The sequence below is a fragment of the Lathamus discolor genome, chromosome 1, assembly GCF_037157495.1.
Source record: "Lathamus discolor isolate bLatDis1 chromosome 1, bLatDis1.hap1, whole genome shotgun sequence".
Lineage (NCBI taxonomy): Eukaryota > Metazoa > Chordata > Aves > Psittaciformes > Psittacidae > Lathamus > Lathamus discolor.
This window is the reverse complement of record NC_088884.1, coordinates 35,096,379-35,111,855: the sequence shown is the minus strand read 5'-3', so window position 1 is coordinate 35,111,855 and position 15,477 is coordinate 35,096,379. Positions and strand designations below refer to the sequence as shown.

The 15,477-nt window shown below is 39.3% G+C and overlaps 1 protein-coding gene across 5 annotated transcripts in view; it reads left to right on the top strand.

Moving 5' to 3' along the window:
* SEMA3D (semaphorin 3D) overlaps positions 1 to 14,273 on the top strand; it is a 145,850-nt gene extending 131,577 nt beyond the window's left edge. For all 5 annotated transcript variants that reach the window (XM_065667276.1, XM_065667292.1, XM_065667304.1 and 2 more), the window contains exon 18: positions 7,216 to 14,273. In XM_065667276.1, coding sequence (XP_065523348.1) covers positions 7,216 to 7,629 — 414 coding nt within the window. In that variant the 3' untranslated portion in view covers positions 7,630 to 14,273. The remainder of the gene's footprint in view (positions 1 to 7,215) is intronic.
* The last annotated feature ends 1,204 nt before the right edge of the window (positions 14,274 to 15,477 follow it).

The window sequence follows — 15,477 nt, the reverse complement described above, 5'->3', positions numbered from 1 at the left end:
GATAGCATGGTGATGTCCAGTACTGCAGGGCTGCCCAATGCACGAAGGATGTGCACACAGAGAGTAAGGGAATGCATGCATCTGTGGGATGGCATTTGAAGCTCCAGCAAGAATGCAGCATACATCTTTGCGCATTAGCAGGCTTCCACAGCAATGTTTACTGGGCTTGCTCTGTGTAAACAGTCTGACATCTGTTTGTATGAGAAAAGTAAAGCTTTGCTAAAAGGCTAGATTAACCTTTGAGGCAAATTTAGAAGAAAATTAGAAGGCGAAATCTGCAGACAGATTTTCTACATTATGAATGCTAACAGTAGGCAAATAGCTTTTTACCACATATTGTCCCTAAAGCCATAGCAGTGTTTCTGTGATCTAGCTTTGATAAAGTAGAAGTTGGAGCACATGTTCTGCAAATCCTTGGGGTAGTTTTGTTAGTTTATTTTTATATATTTTTTTGTAGTCTTTGAAGATAGCAGCCTATATAAATGCATAGGCACACACTGATGATTATAGGATCAGATCACTTAAAGGCAGTGTACAGCTATTAGTTTTGTTTATTCCTGCCAAAAAATTCCTAAAGTAACTGAATTTCTAGTATTTTGACCCCAAAAACTTGAAGTCCTTCTTAGCAGACTCAGCTTGCGCATCTTGAATCAACATAGTGGGAGTTAGCATTTTTAGAAGGAGGGAAAAAAAAAAAAGTAGCTTTTTTGGTTTGGTTATTTTTATTTATTTTTTTTTTTATGATAAAGGTACTAGTCTAAAAGCGTCACATTTTAAATGCATGTGCCTAAAGTTAGATTCCTAATTTCATATATAGCTGCCTAAATAAATGACTGGGTCTGTAGAGATCCGGAGCAATCATTCTTCATATTACATAGAATAAGGGTATTTGCAGGTTAGAATGTTAATCCCTTGTTAATTTGGGGAGCCAGAAATTGAGGTTTTTCAGGTTTTCTAATTTAAATTATCAGTGAAAATTAATCATCGGTATTAGAGCCTAATTGGAGGCCTTCCTAGAAAATCCAAAGATCAGCAGAGCAATTGACTTTCTTTTTAAAGTACTTCAGTTTGACAGAAATAACATATGTGACAGAAACAGTGTGGTCATATTTAACATACAGGTCGATCTTTGCTCAGCCAATGCATTACCATAACTTTTCCCATTACAATTATATTTTCTGCTCTTTCTCTCCCTTCCTGAAGCAGGTTTCTCAAATAACACTGTACGTTATTTTAGCGCATGTCTTAGTAGTGTAACTTATTGTGATGACGATACCATGCTTTGCAAATGACTCCATGCACCTGGAACTAAGGTTACGGACTTTTAGTTCCAGGGCTGGAACTGTAATGTCTCAGCAAGTCTTTAAACCTGTCTTTACAACTAGATGGCTTTGCACTGTCCCGGGCATGCACTACAGCTTCCTGAGGGAAGGAAAAGGGCAAAATCCAGACTAGATGGGAAGCATTTGGCCCAGCAGGATGTCCCTGACATTTCACCCGCAGGGTCATGGTTCAGAATGTGACTTCCAGGCAAAGCAACCTGTGGGGAGGGACAGGATCTCCTGTGGTACAAAAGCTGTCACCAGGTCATTTTGCTGCCAGTGGGAGTACATTTCCCTGTAGTTTGGGGCTCTTTTAAGGTCAGGAGTCAAATATTTAGTGCTTTTGTGTTTAGCATTGCTCACGCAGTTGATCACGTTTGCTCCTGTGCTTGCAGGGTTAGTCGCTGAGATGAGGGAGTGCATTACAGTGCTGGAGTTCATAAAAAAAAGTGGGACATCATCTGTTCATAATGTTAAACTGGTGTTTTCTGAAGCTTAAAACAGATATTTATTTCTTAAAGAAATTCCTATGTGTTATACTATGTATATAACAGGTGTCAGGACTGCAAAAAGCAAATTCATGGCTCCCAACAAAGCCATTAATTTTGGTGCCCCATGGCTCTGAAAAGTATTAGCCCCCTCCTGCTTTAGGCTGTACTTTACCCCAGATCTCCTGCAGTTCCAGGTCTGTCAAGCTGCCACCTCTCCTTGCAGGGATCGGAGCAAACCATATGGTCTTAAGTGACAGAATAGGTGCAGATCACTTTTAACTCTCTCCTTCCTGCTCTTTTCATACCGGGGGGTGAAAATAAATCCACGAAAAGGCAGGAGGACATTCTTCTTTGGTGGGTCTCACCCTTTCCATATTCCTGCCCCACAACCCTGCGATGTTTTTTTTCTGATGGACCCATGAGAGCATCTGATGGTTTGGTAGGTACAAGAGTTTGACCCACTCTCGGACAGAACACTTTGCCTGGCAAAAGACTGTGACCTAGCTACCCCATGGAAGCAAGAGATGTTGTTTCCATTCCACATTTTAGCCAGACTGTGAAGACATATTTCAGTTTATCCAAGACATAAGTTTCCATCTTTTTTGTGGCTGAAGATTTTTGTATCATGATGGTAACTTTCCTTGTTACAAACATCTGGTCAGCAGTATCTTGTGAGTAAAGGTCAGAGATTCAGTGCCAGTCCTGAAATCTGAGTTGGATGAGACCAAGGACTGAGTTTCCAGTACCTTCTGTTAGGGGAATGTAGCATAGTGTTTGAATCCTTAGGTCAAGGAGAAAGAGATTGAGAGTGGGAAAAATAAGAAGAGATTAATTCTGCAGCTCAGGGACTACTTACAGCTCTCATGCTTTCACTCTTCTATTTTATTATATTACTCATTGGCTTTTTTTCCCCCTAATGCCTTGAGATTCTTAAGTAAGACTAATATTTTTGACAGTTTTTCCTAGGGAAAAATAAAAGAAGTAACTCTGAACTTGGATATAGCTCATGACGTTTCTGCTTTGATTTGGATATACTGGGGAGGTAGGAGTTTAAAATTTAGTCTCAGAATAAGAAGTTAACTTCATCTTGAAAGTAAGAGGAATCACGCATTTCCATAATGACGTACCAACAACACGTTCTTCATTTTTTCTGTGAAAAGAAGAGAAATTAAGTCTACAGCTGTGTTGGTGTTAGATGATTATTTTCCCACTATAAGAGAAACAAAATTGTACATAACAATAATGCAAAGGAAAAAAAACCAAAACCCAACCCAGAGTGTTCTTTATTTGTAGTGAAATGATAAAAAAGAAAATAGTAAAAAAATAAAGACAAATGTGAATTCTTGGGAAATGTTCCTCATTTTCCTTTCTCCCCCTCTCAATTTGTTCAGGCATTGCAGCTAACCTATGATTAGTCCAGCTTTACCTCTTAACATTTTTTCACATGTTGATTAATGAGGGAAGGCAGGCTTTGAAGCCACTTTCTTCTCCCAGACAGGTGCAGTGTTTTAACTGTGAAAGAGTTGACATGTGAATTATTTGTAAAGAGGGAGCTATCTAAACACATCATTAGCAAAGGACAAAAGGCATTGACCTAACCTGGTGCCACAGAACTTTCAAATCCTTGGTTGTTTTCCAACTTACTGATTGTTTAAAGATTTGCCACCATTACTGGCAATGCCCATTTTTCCTCCATTGTTAAATTCTGTTTATGAAAACCAAGTGTTCAATTTGCATGGAGAGCTTTTCGCTTTGTCAAATATTGCCAGTATCTATGGCATGTGCCGGAATTCAGGTAATGTATCTTTAGGCAAACTTATCAGGAAGGATGGAAAGCACAATTTGTTGATAAAACACTGTAAAAAATCTGCTCCCACTCCACTAAGAAAGTTAATGGTAATCAATTGCTTAATTTTTGTGGTTTATAATTTGTTTTCTATTGAACAAAACTATGTCTCTCATGTTAAAGCTTTATTGTATGCCCAAATTTAAGCATGTCAACAAGCTTTTTGAATTAAATGAATGAAAGCCTTTGTGCTTCTGAATTGTTAAATCATATTTACAAATATTGTAGGACAGTTACTGATTATGACACGGTCGGGGGGACTGGTCACATGGACACAACGATGACTCCACAGTTGACCAAAGCAAAATGATGTCTTTTATCTAACTAATCTTTTCACTCTCCTCAAAATTTAATAAAATATGTTTTACATCTCTAGGTCAGGAACCAAGGAGCACATTAAGCATTCAAGTGAAAGGTTAAAGATCTCCTACCAAGTAATGAAATGGCAGGTGTTTATGAAACTCCAGAGCTCTGTGGGGAAAAATGTAGAGAGGAAAGACAGGAAGAGTTCTATGGGTAAACCAACATAAACAGGATACCAAAAAAGAGAAGTAAGGGAGGGGAAACAGTAGTGAAATGTTGCTCAATACATGTGAAATTGGAGCCATAATTTCATACTGCCAGAGGATAAGAAAGGAATGAACAATGAAGGCACAGAGAAGGAAGAGGTGACAGTCAGCGTAAATCAATACCCAAGGTTAAAACAGGACATTCTGTAAGAATGCTGCTTCATTAAATATAGGAGTCATGATGGGCTGGGATTAAGGGACACAACCAATTTAGACTCTGTTGACTTTCTCTGCGGTATCCCAAGGCAGATGGAGGGGTCAGCTCCATCAATTAACATGTTTACAACTAGAAAGTGATGGCTGCTACTCAAATGGTAAATAGTTATGAGTAGTGGGGTGCTGGACTTGGGGGTCCAGTGATCATTTCAAGTCTAGATCTGCCATTTTTCTGCCTTCTTTTCACTGAAAATAGGCGAAGTCCTGGTGAGGGCTCCTTGGACTGGCACTCAGCCAGCCAAAACAGCCAGCTGGAGATCTTCCAAGTGTGGGAGGTGCACAGCTGTCAAGATGCTCTAGACTACAATACTGGCAGAGCCACTGACAGGCAGATGCTACTGCAGCAATTGCATCAAGCCCCAAGCTCAATGAGACCCATCCTGTTTTCTCTCGGACAATATGGGAATTTGGTCTTTGCATAGTGCCTTATGAAACCCAAATGCCTGGAATTTAGCTGTTTCTTCCCATCCTTTTCCCTAAGTTTCTCAAACTTGCGTCTTCATGTTGCGTGAAACTTGGGCAGAAGAAAGGCTTCTTTGTCTTATTGCAACAGCCAAGCCTCTTAGCCCTCTTACCTGGCCCCTGCTCTTGCTTCTTTCTGCAGAATCCAGCACTACAAGGAAAGACCTTCCCCAGACATAGTTCTGCCTACAGCTACTTATTTGTGCATTCATTTATACATTTTATGCTCCTGCTTTTATTGTAAGTAAGGTGCATTTACTTGGAATGAAGTCTCACTAGCTGATAAAATTGAGGATTACTGCCCTATGCTGCAGGTTCTGGTGGTAGAAAAGTGGTCTTTTCTAGTCTGTCTCCCTGCTATCTTCTGTGCATGTGTTCTTGGCTTGACCATGATCTCTCTAGTTTAAACTCAGTGTAGTAAATCAAAAGTAGCTTTTGCTCATGTAGCACCTGTTGTCGGGACAATCGATTTTCCAGGAATTTCCTGAAATTAGTATGATTTCACCCTGCTGGTGCCAAGTAGGCATGCTTATATACAGTTTACAAACAATGAAGTTAAAGCTCAGGGTTAAACCAACACCATCAGCTGGTGACAGGAACCACAAAATACTTGGCCACAGAATCAGGCAGCCAGAGCCATGTTCTGACCAGGATTTTTTAGCAGCTGGTTTTTTGTCTCTGTTGCAGTCACATCGGTGATAGCACACATGCCTATATCCAACCATCCATATATCTGACACATGTATGTATGTATATATGTGCCCATCTATCTATATATACCTACCTACCTATCTACCTAATCTATGTTACTGAACACTGTTGAAGCTCATACAGTAACAAGCCAAAGTCTCTGTGCGTGCATTATATATATGTGTATTGCTTTTTAATGGTGATCTCAAAATGGTCTCTCAAATCATTTAACCCTTCCGAAGTCATCATTCTAGAAACTTAGAAAAGGGTAAAGCTAAAAGCCCTGGAAGGTTATGTTATCTATCTCTTTGCTCCAAGAGACCCTATTGTGATGAAGTATTAGAATTATAACAGATGGAGAATTGTATGTATGTATCCACTTTTTCCCATGGAGTAGAAGAGTGAATGATGTGCAGATTTCTTACATAAAGAAACAGTGTGTAGCTTACCCACTGTGAATAAATCTAATTTAGTCATCTTCATGCCTCCCTGATCTTCACCCTCTGAAGTTTGCTGGAGGGTCAGATGTGAACTGGGAAATCTTCCAGATTCTGTGTTGGTTCTCTCTGCTCCCACTCCCCACTTCTTACACCCACTACTCAGCCTTGTGCTGATGTTTTCCTGTGTTCTAACGATGCCACCAGCAGTGCTGAGGCTGGCTGAAAGGCCTTGGCTCTGCTGAGGGCTGCTGAACCAGCACTGGGGACCCTCCAGTGCCGTTGTGTGCTGCAGCCTCTGTGTGGCAGCAGAACATAGTGTGCCAGAGGTGACAGCTACAGACTAGACCAGGATCATTTTCAAAGGGAGTTCTGCTGTTGTGCTCTGGGAGTTAGGGGTCTTTTTTTCTGCTTCCATCTCTGCTACTGATCTTTATATGGTCTTTAGCAAATCACTTGCCTGCTACGTTTCCCAGCTGCAAAAATACTTGGGTGCCTCGTGCCCCATCCTGTTTTGTTCTGTTTGAGGGGGTGGGGTGTGGGGAGGGGGGGGTATTCTTTTTTTTGACATGTATTTTGAAAATGATTTTCAGATCACTGGATATGCAACTTACCTGACAGTGTTAGGACGCAAAGGTGCACCTTATTCATAAATGAAATCACAGTTCATGCTGACAGACTTCAGCTCTTGCAATCTCATTCTTTTCTTTGCTTTTATAGTTCTTTTTTTTTTTTGTCTAAGTTCATTTTCGCAGATCTTAACAATAAAACAATTGTACTCAGTTGTAGTTGTCTAACCTCACTGGATTTTTTTAATCACATCTCAGTGAGTCAAAGCCAGGATCAACTTCCTTTTGAAAAACCCAGTTGAAGAAGATCAGAATCACAGCATTTCACTTTAAAAATCAGTAGTAATATTTATTTTCAATGTAATAGGGGCTAACTACTCCTGATATATACAAGCACAGTGGTATATTGGGTGCATTACAGATACCTCAAGAAAAACAGTTAAAAAATTGATGGTATTTGTAGCACTAAATTGCTACCCCTCCTTGGAGAATGTAGACTTATTGCTTTGTAGTGTGGTGAGTGTTACTGTCCTTTCAGCTATACAGCATGTGTCATGCTCTGGTTTCGCTGATGAAACTCACCTATCACATTCTTCTTTGTCCAACCCCACAGCTGAAGGCTGATGAAAGGATCATCAAAACAGAGCATGGGTTGCTGATCCGCAGCTTGCAAAGAAGGGATGCAGGAGCCTATTTCTGCAAAGCCCAGGAGCACACCTTTGTCCATACCATTGTGAAGCTGAATCTAAACATCATTGAGAATGGGCAAATGGAAAGCACTCAGAAAACTGAGGATGAGGAGGGCCGGGTTAGGGATTTGCTGACAGAGTCCCGGCTGAGGTACAAGGACTACATCCAGCTTGTCAGCAGCCCCAGCTTTAGCCTGGATGAATACTGTGAACAGATGTGGCACCGGGAGAAGCGGCGGCAGCGGAACAAAGGTGGTGCCAAGTGGAAGCATGTGCAGGAGATGAAAAAAAAGCGAAACCGAAGGCACCATGAGCCAGCCAGACCACCATCTACGTAGTTTGTAAATACTATTTAAAGAAAGGACATTTTCCATAGAGAAAAACAAATACTGTGTTCTGGTTTTGTGCATCTTGCCTATGAATTAGTACTGCTTCTTATTGAAATCAGATAACTCACCATCACTATTAATCTGTATGAGACTGTACAAGGGGATTTGATACCAAATGAGATGTTCCTTATTGGAGTACCGCACACCAGGCAATAATTTCAAATGCATTCATTAAAAAGAAAAGATGTACACTTTTAGGTAATTTCTGGGTAGCCTGAGGCTACGTGAGCTGTGTTCTGTACTTTCTGCATAATTTTCACATAGGATTTAGTGTCTGTGTTCCCATGTTGATATTTGCTGCCACATTCCACCCCAGAGGTGGCTACATTTCAGGAGAGTGCAGATGTATTTCAAGTTCTTTGGCATCTTTCTGAATAAGAAGCATGGTAGAAATGTGTGACAGATCTGCAAAAATACCCTCTAATTTACCCATTGGGCTTGTATACAGGCACATGGGTGGGGTTTGCTAGCACAGAGAGGCATAGCAAAAAATCAAATTAAGTATTGGCTTAGGGACAGCATTCATTCTCCCCATAAAAAAAGAGAAAGCATAAACGTAGTTTAAGAGAGGGAAATTATTGAGCGTCACTCGTTAGAGTTTGAGTAGCCTCCAGTTTGCAGTCCATCTGCTGAAATGAAATGTTGACTCTAATTGAAACTGCCACCAAGATGCTTGAGAGTAAATTTCCTAAGTGGTCCGTGGGAGGTATGTGCATAAATCCTATTAGCAAATAACAGGATTCCTGCCTGCACCTCTCCTGTATCTCCAGAGGTTTGGCTCTGTCTGTTTCTCTGGCCCTTTGCTAGCTTTGTTTTATGCAGAGGAAAAGGAAAATAAAAGACAATAACAAAGCTAAAACAAAAGACGATGAGGGAAAATACTTAGTAGCAGAGACCTGTGCTCTTGACACAGAGCCTGACATTCCTCAGATGTGTGTATTCTTTGGGATTTTCTCTCAAAGGTCTTATGTATTTTTAAGTTGAAAATTTGCATTGTTGGGATTAATACTTTTATTATAATTAAATAAAACAAAAGGTGTCCATGTGTAAATAAAACCTGTAAGTTAGAAATTTGCTATATACCACAATTTCATTTGCAAAGTGTTCCTTGTTCCTTGGTTTATATTTTAGTTTTAACAGTGTAAAGTTTTCCATACAAACAGGCAACACTGGCCTCATTCTTATCTATTTTACATCAGTGTGGTTTCGTTGATTTTATTCCTGATATGCAGCAACAAACACAAGCTCAAAATCAGTCCTACTTTCTCTTCTCATGAGTCACAGCCCCCCTTTCCTCTCTTCCATCTAACCTCCCTCGTTTTGCCTTTCACGCCTTTTTGAGTGTGAAATGACAAATTAGCCACTTCCTCACATGGAAGAGAGCTTTGATGGATACCAAAACGACAGGCTTTACTTGTTTCTCATGCATTCTACAGATCTTGAGAGCAAAGTCTGTGGGAAACCCGTGTAATTGGTGTGCACCTCATTAAAGAACCAAAAACATTGACTCTGAAACTTGTAGATTCGCCCTTACCCTTGCTAGTGTTTGTGTGTGCATTCAGTCCCTGGTCTGTAATTGCGTAGGTCCAGTTTACATCGTTGTTCATTTCCTCTCTGTTGAAAGTCAGATATGGCAAAGTGTTTGTCAGATTCAGAAAGGAATCTTGGCTTACCCACGTTTCTTGTAAAACCTGAAAGCTGAGTTTGCATGTGTTGTATAAAAGCCAGCCATACCATATGTCATTAATTTTAGATGCTTTTTTTTAATAGAAGATGTATGAGTTAATTAGGAGATATTAGATAGCATGCATACAATGCTTTGATAGTGTAAAGCACTGAGTGCTAACTATTATAAAATAGGTCTGGGTGGGGAGGGAACTTCACAGGACCTTTAATTGGCAGAAAGAGTGATGCTGCAGACATTAGCCAGTCATACAGTACTTCAAGAACACGCAGATGACTTTTTGGCATTTTTGTTGCAAAATAATGTAGGCCAGGCATTTCACAAGAGACTCGTCATTTTGGGTACCTTGATTTTAAGGCCAATTAAGAGTACATAAAGGAGGTATGGTTGTGTATTAAACTACTACATATAAAGCACCCTGTGACAGGGATACTCAACACTCTTGGCTGGAAGGTTATTCTGACACCATATGGAACCTACCTAATTACTCCTTATTAGATTTTTATCAGCCCACAAAGTCCCATTTTTCTGACCTGGACATTAAGTAAATGAGTGGAACCACACCAAGGCTATGGGCTAAAAGGTGGTCCTCATTCATATGCAGTGGCAAAGAACCTCCTCTTCTCCCCAGTATTAATACAGTACCGCAATTACTGCATTTCACACAATTCTCATCACGTTTGCCTACTTCATAAAAAGCAAATCAATTTCTTCTGCCATATTTTATTCTCCTCCATGAAAACGAAATAATCTGACTTACGTTAAGATATGACTAGGGGCATCTATTCTACTAATTAACCCAACTCACTGACTTTAGTAGAAGTCTGGGATGACTAGGGGTCTCAGTCCTGGGAGCGTCAGATTTAACTGGTTGAATTAAAATATTATTACCCTTAAAAACAACTTTCATTTCATTTATTTCAAATGTTGTTGCAATGAGATTCTTCTTAAAGAAATGACCTCATCACTCTTGGGTACAGTTGTAGCATAAACCCCCAAGTGAGATATAAAGCCTCTTCCATCATGGGAAATAAATTCAATATCCTCCAAACCAGTGTGCTGTGTTGGTTTCATGCCACTCCAGGGAGCATATTAAATAATATTGCATAGATAAAAGTCTGTGTTTTGATGCACTGGGTAAGATGTATTCTGTAGCTGGCAGGGCTAGCACTACTCCTCGTGCACAGCAGGTATACACGTGCAAGGAGGCCAGAGGACCTTGGAGACAAAGGAATGAGAACTACAGGTCAGAGATCACTACAGGAGCTAAGGCATTGTTTAGTTAGGCAGGACTCAGCAATGCATACACAGGAGTAGGAGCAGGAGGAGCAGTGAGTCCTTCCACAACCTGCAGTCCCAGAGAGGGGTTGGGAGGATGAGCTGGGCTAGAAAATAGAACAAGAGAGGATCCCCCTCTTTTCAAAGATTTCCATCTGTATAATTTAAAGGCTCAACTCTAAGACTGCTTAAATTTCATATCAGTGATTCGGGGTTCAACTGCGCTGCTGTGAGCTGTACTATGAGCCACAACAGGCCCATAGTTAAAATGAAACCGAGCCTTACCTCCTTCAAGAGCTCCATAAAAATGAAGTTAAACGAAGTTTTGGTCCAGAGTGGAAAAAAGTTGCCTCCACCTTAATAACTGTAGGTTTTAAACAGATCCCTTAGCGCATATGATACAGCATAGATATTTATTTACACATGCATTCAACCAGGAGTCCAGATGATACAACATAGATATTTATTTACATATGCATTCAACCAGGAGTCCAATTATTAATACATTATATTTTCCTTCAACAAAACCTTGCCATCGACCCTACACCATCAAAAAGGTCAGTGCTGGACTGAACTGAAGTGGCTTCAAACAGATTCTTAGAATAACCAGCACAATGTGAACTGTAGTTATAAAAATGCTGAAAACTGACATAAGCTTTAAAGCTCAACAGGGCCCTAAATTTGTAATGTTCTTGCAGTCAGTTAAAATAAAACAGAAAATGGGATTAGCAGAAAAAGGAATAAAGTATTAACACATATTGTGATAAACTAGTTCCGTTACTGGAAACTGTTACAACAACAGGTGTGAATGTGTGTGCATGCCATAAGCAAATACTTTTCTCTCCCAGCAGTTAAACTTACATTACTTGAGGTATCTAAGAACCTGAATACTTTCCAGTTCGTAAGTAGATTTTGGACCTGGCTCTTATGCCACTCATGATGAAATAATTAGGTTAAATGCAACAGATTTCCTCGGGTTCATATGCTTTTGAGATTAGAAGATCCCAACAGTTCAAATGCCACGAACCCTTTAATCTAACAATGATGGGTATTGGTCTGCATTTAACATTTTAGATAATGAATTGTTATTTTTACTCAGTATTGATGTCGTGAGCCTGTGTCTCATAATAATGTCTCAATATTTATAACAACTAATGGAAATTGAGTTTGTTAATGTTTTGTCATATGAGCATATGAGTATAGGAGTGCATATACAAATGTTTTATTTTCTGTTCATTTTGTAAAAGAGGTTAATTTGCAAAAGGCAAATGTGATGTCAAAAGTCAAGGTTCAGCTCAGCTTCCACTGACAGCAGAGACTAAGATCCTTCTGGAGCTGAATCGTAGTCTAAATAGATTATAATCTATTTATAGTCTGGTAGTCAAACACCTAAAGCTATGTGTTGTTCTGTAGAGTATATTCGCCTCGTTCTTCTTGCACACAGTTGTAGATGCAATCTGAAGGTTTAAGGAATTACATCTGCATGAATGTAAAATTAAGCCCACATGCCTCTCTAATATATTCTGTTACATTTTATAAACTTTAAATGGTCTCTATTGTAATATTTTACCACAGTGTTGCTAATATTGCCCTGAACAAGGCTCCTGTCATTAGCTGAAGTGTGACATTCTTTGCAGTTGTAATCCAGATTTCAAGGTTTGTAAAATAAGTTCATTATAGTAACAAAAAACAAAGGCATAGGAAAAGAGTTTAATTATAAATTCTACAATGTGTATTTGGAAGATCTTATTTCTACATATCAAAACAGTGGTTATCCTAAAATGTGTTAGAAACACCAGTATTTGTTTTCCTTTTTTGGTCAAATAAGGATATATAACAAATTGTAATCCTGATTTTATCACTTGTCAATGTGTGGCTGAAACATCTGGCCTGACAGCTGTAGCAAGACTGGGTTTTGCTTGCCTGTTCTTTTCTTCCACCAGTTAAGCCTATTGTCTCCTGCCTTTGAGACTTTTTGCTCTGTCAGGTAACCACAGTTTTACATGGAAGAATACTTTGTGATTTGGTGTTTCCGCAACATAAAAACATCTTTATAAAGTCATAGTATCATGCCTTCAGATGATGACTTTCCTAAGCATTAGCCTTTGCTCTCAGTTGCAGATGCAAACCAAACACTGTGAGGTAAATTGGAGACCAGATGGAGTTTTCATTTGCAAAGGAAATTTTGGGGACTGTAATTTAGAGCTCTCCTTTCTCTTTTTACTTATGCAGTTGCTGTATATAATTCTCCAATTTAAAATCAAAGTCTTTTGTGCTTTAAAGCATAAGATTTTCCATGTGATGTAAAAAAAACAGAAGAACATTTCCAGGTGATTTTTTTGATTGATATGGACTGCTGGTTAATAGTTTCAAACAGAACAAGCCAAGGAAATAATCTGTCCAGGCATAGATGGTTGTGATACTTGTAAGGAGCCCAGACACATTTCAGTTTTGGTGGTGTTTCATATTCTGTTCCCTTCCTCTTATGGTATAGAAGTGCTTGGCTGGGGGTTTTGGGGCATGGAGAGTGGGGTTTTTGGGGAGGGAGGCTTGAGTAAGTTTTTTTGGAAGGGTTGTTTTCGTGTTTTGTTTTAGTTTGAGGGGGTTTGTTGTTGTTTTTGTGTGTGTGTGTATGTGTGTGTGTGTTTGGTTTGCTTTTTGTGTTCTGATCTTTTTTCATGTATTTCTCCTACTAAAAGAAATTATGCCCAAAGCCAGATGCTTTCTGCTGGTGCAACATATGATGAAGCAGTAAGAGTAACAGAAGGCTTGGGCAGAAATGAACATAGTACATTTGCAAGAAGCAAAGTCATTGCTTAAATGGCTATGCTGACAGTATAAAGACCATTGTGCCATTTCTGTGGTCGCAAATTAGATTGAGGGAAGATTTAGAGAAGGTATATTTTTTCATTTCTGAAATCTTGTCAATATACAGATCCACAAAATCTAATCTGTTATTAGGTCTGTTATCTATAGTTGCCAGAAATGTTGAAATAAAAATGCATTAACAGAATTTCACAGAATACAAGTTTCTAAATTTTCATATTCTGAAATTATTTATTTAAAAAATGCTGTCATTTTAATTTAATTTTTCTTACAATGTTTTTCACTAAGATTTTTTTTCTTAAAATATTTTTTAATATCTGCATCTTAATGTCTCTGCAAAAACATTGGAAAAATGGGAACATTGTAAATGGACTGCAAGGTTTATGAGTAATACCTCATATTTGACTAGTAAAGGCTATATTTTCTCCTAATTCATCACTCTTTCAGAAGCTCGGCACAGGAATTGTATGCCATATATACCTTCTTTTTTGATTTGTAAGGCATGAGTGGTACTTAGGTCGATGTGGTACTTAGGTTGACATGTTATTTAGGTAGACTTTGTGAAGGAGACTGATTTTCACTCTGTAGAATAACTATAGAGAGAGTAATAAGACTGAAACATTTCAATAAGAGTATCTATTTGTAAATGGTGCAGCTCATTGAGTTGATATAAGTGAAATATAGCTTAAATAAGCTATGTGTTTGCCATGCCTGCTGTTTTACTAAATCTTCCAATCTTATATGCAAAGGTAACCGAAACAAATGTATATTTTGTGCGTACTACAATAAACTTCACATTCTGAGATTTCGCTTCTTTTTTAAATTCATGTCAAACTACAGAGTAAAATATGAGTTTTCAGAGAAACAAAGTCTACAGCGTGTCATGGAAGTGGCAAAGATATTAATGCAAGTTTCAGTAATCTGAAGTGCCTTACTTTGGAAGTCTTATCTGAGTGAGGACTCTGAGATTCACCCCTGCACTGAGGACAAGCCTAAGGCCAAGAGAGTAAATCTACAGAAACAACTCAGAGAAGCCATGGGCCTCACAGTGATTAATAACACACAAAGCAATACACAATCGGCAACTCTATGCTTATTAATTTAAATTCAATAATGGCTTTTTAATGCATGCATTTCTAGATGATTAGCATCTACTATTGCCCTCAAAGCCTGCACTGACATTGTATTTTACATTTACCCTCAAGCTAAATTAATCACCCATCCATCCTGGACTGCCTGAGGAGCACCTTTGGCTCTAAGGGAGTGTGAATACCTACCATCCCTCAGAGTGTTTTCAGGATGGGGGTAATTGCACAGAAGGAAGCGTTGTTCATTTTTAAAATCCCGACCCTGTCCACAGTTATGGAGAGAGGGAGATTTTAGAGAAAAAAAATAATACTAATAAAGAAAAGTTTTTAGGCAGGAAAATAAATAAGCTGACTGGTCCATCCGCTCTTCCAGCCTTCAGCTCAGCATCCTATGTTTCAGGTGATTTATTAAAGGTTAAGGAGGCTATTTTATTAACAGACAGTCAGCATGTTATTTCCAAGGACATCCACATTGGTGCATTCAAGGATGCCTGATTCCCAGTCCCATGCTGTGTCCATTAAGCCACAATGCTTCTGACCCTTTGCTGGAAAAGGTCCCAGGGTACTGCTGGCCTGAAAGCTGACACCAAATCCCAACTGCGGCAATAGCGTTCTGCTCACCTAAATTCCACCTGCAGATGCAATTGGATATGGTATTCTTCATTTCCGAGCCTGAACTCTTGTTTCTGTGTTACCATGCTCTGCTAAACAGCTGCTGTATTCCCCCATTCCCTCCCCACAGGTGGCTGCATTTGATAATGTCTCATGTAGGATCAATCTTGGTCCCATTGAAGTAAGTGGGAATTCTGCCAGCATGTCCCAGATCTGGCCCTGCATCCAGCTGGTAAAGCACTTTCAGCTCCTGCAGGAGAAGAGGTGCTCCGCACAGGCTGGCTGATTACCCAGGTTCGTTAGCAGAGG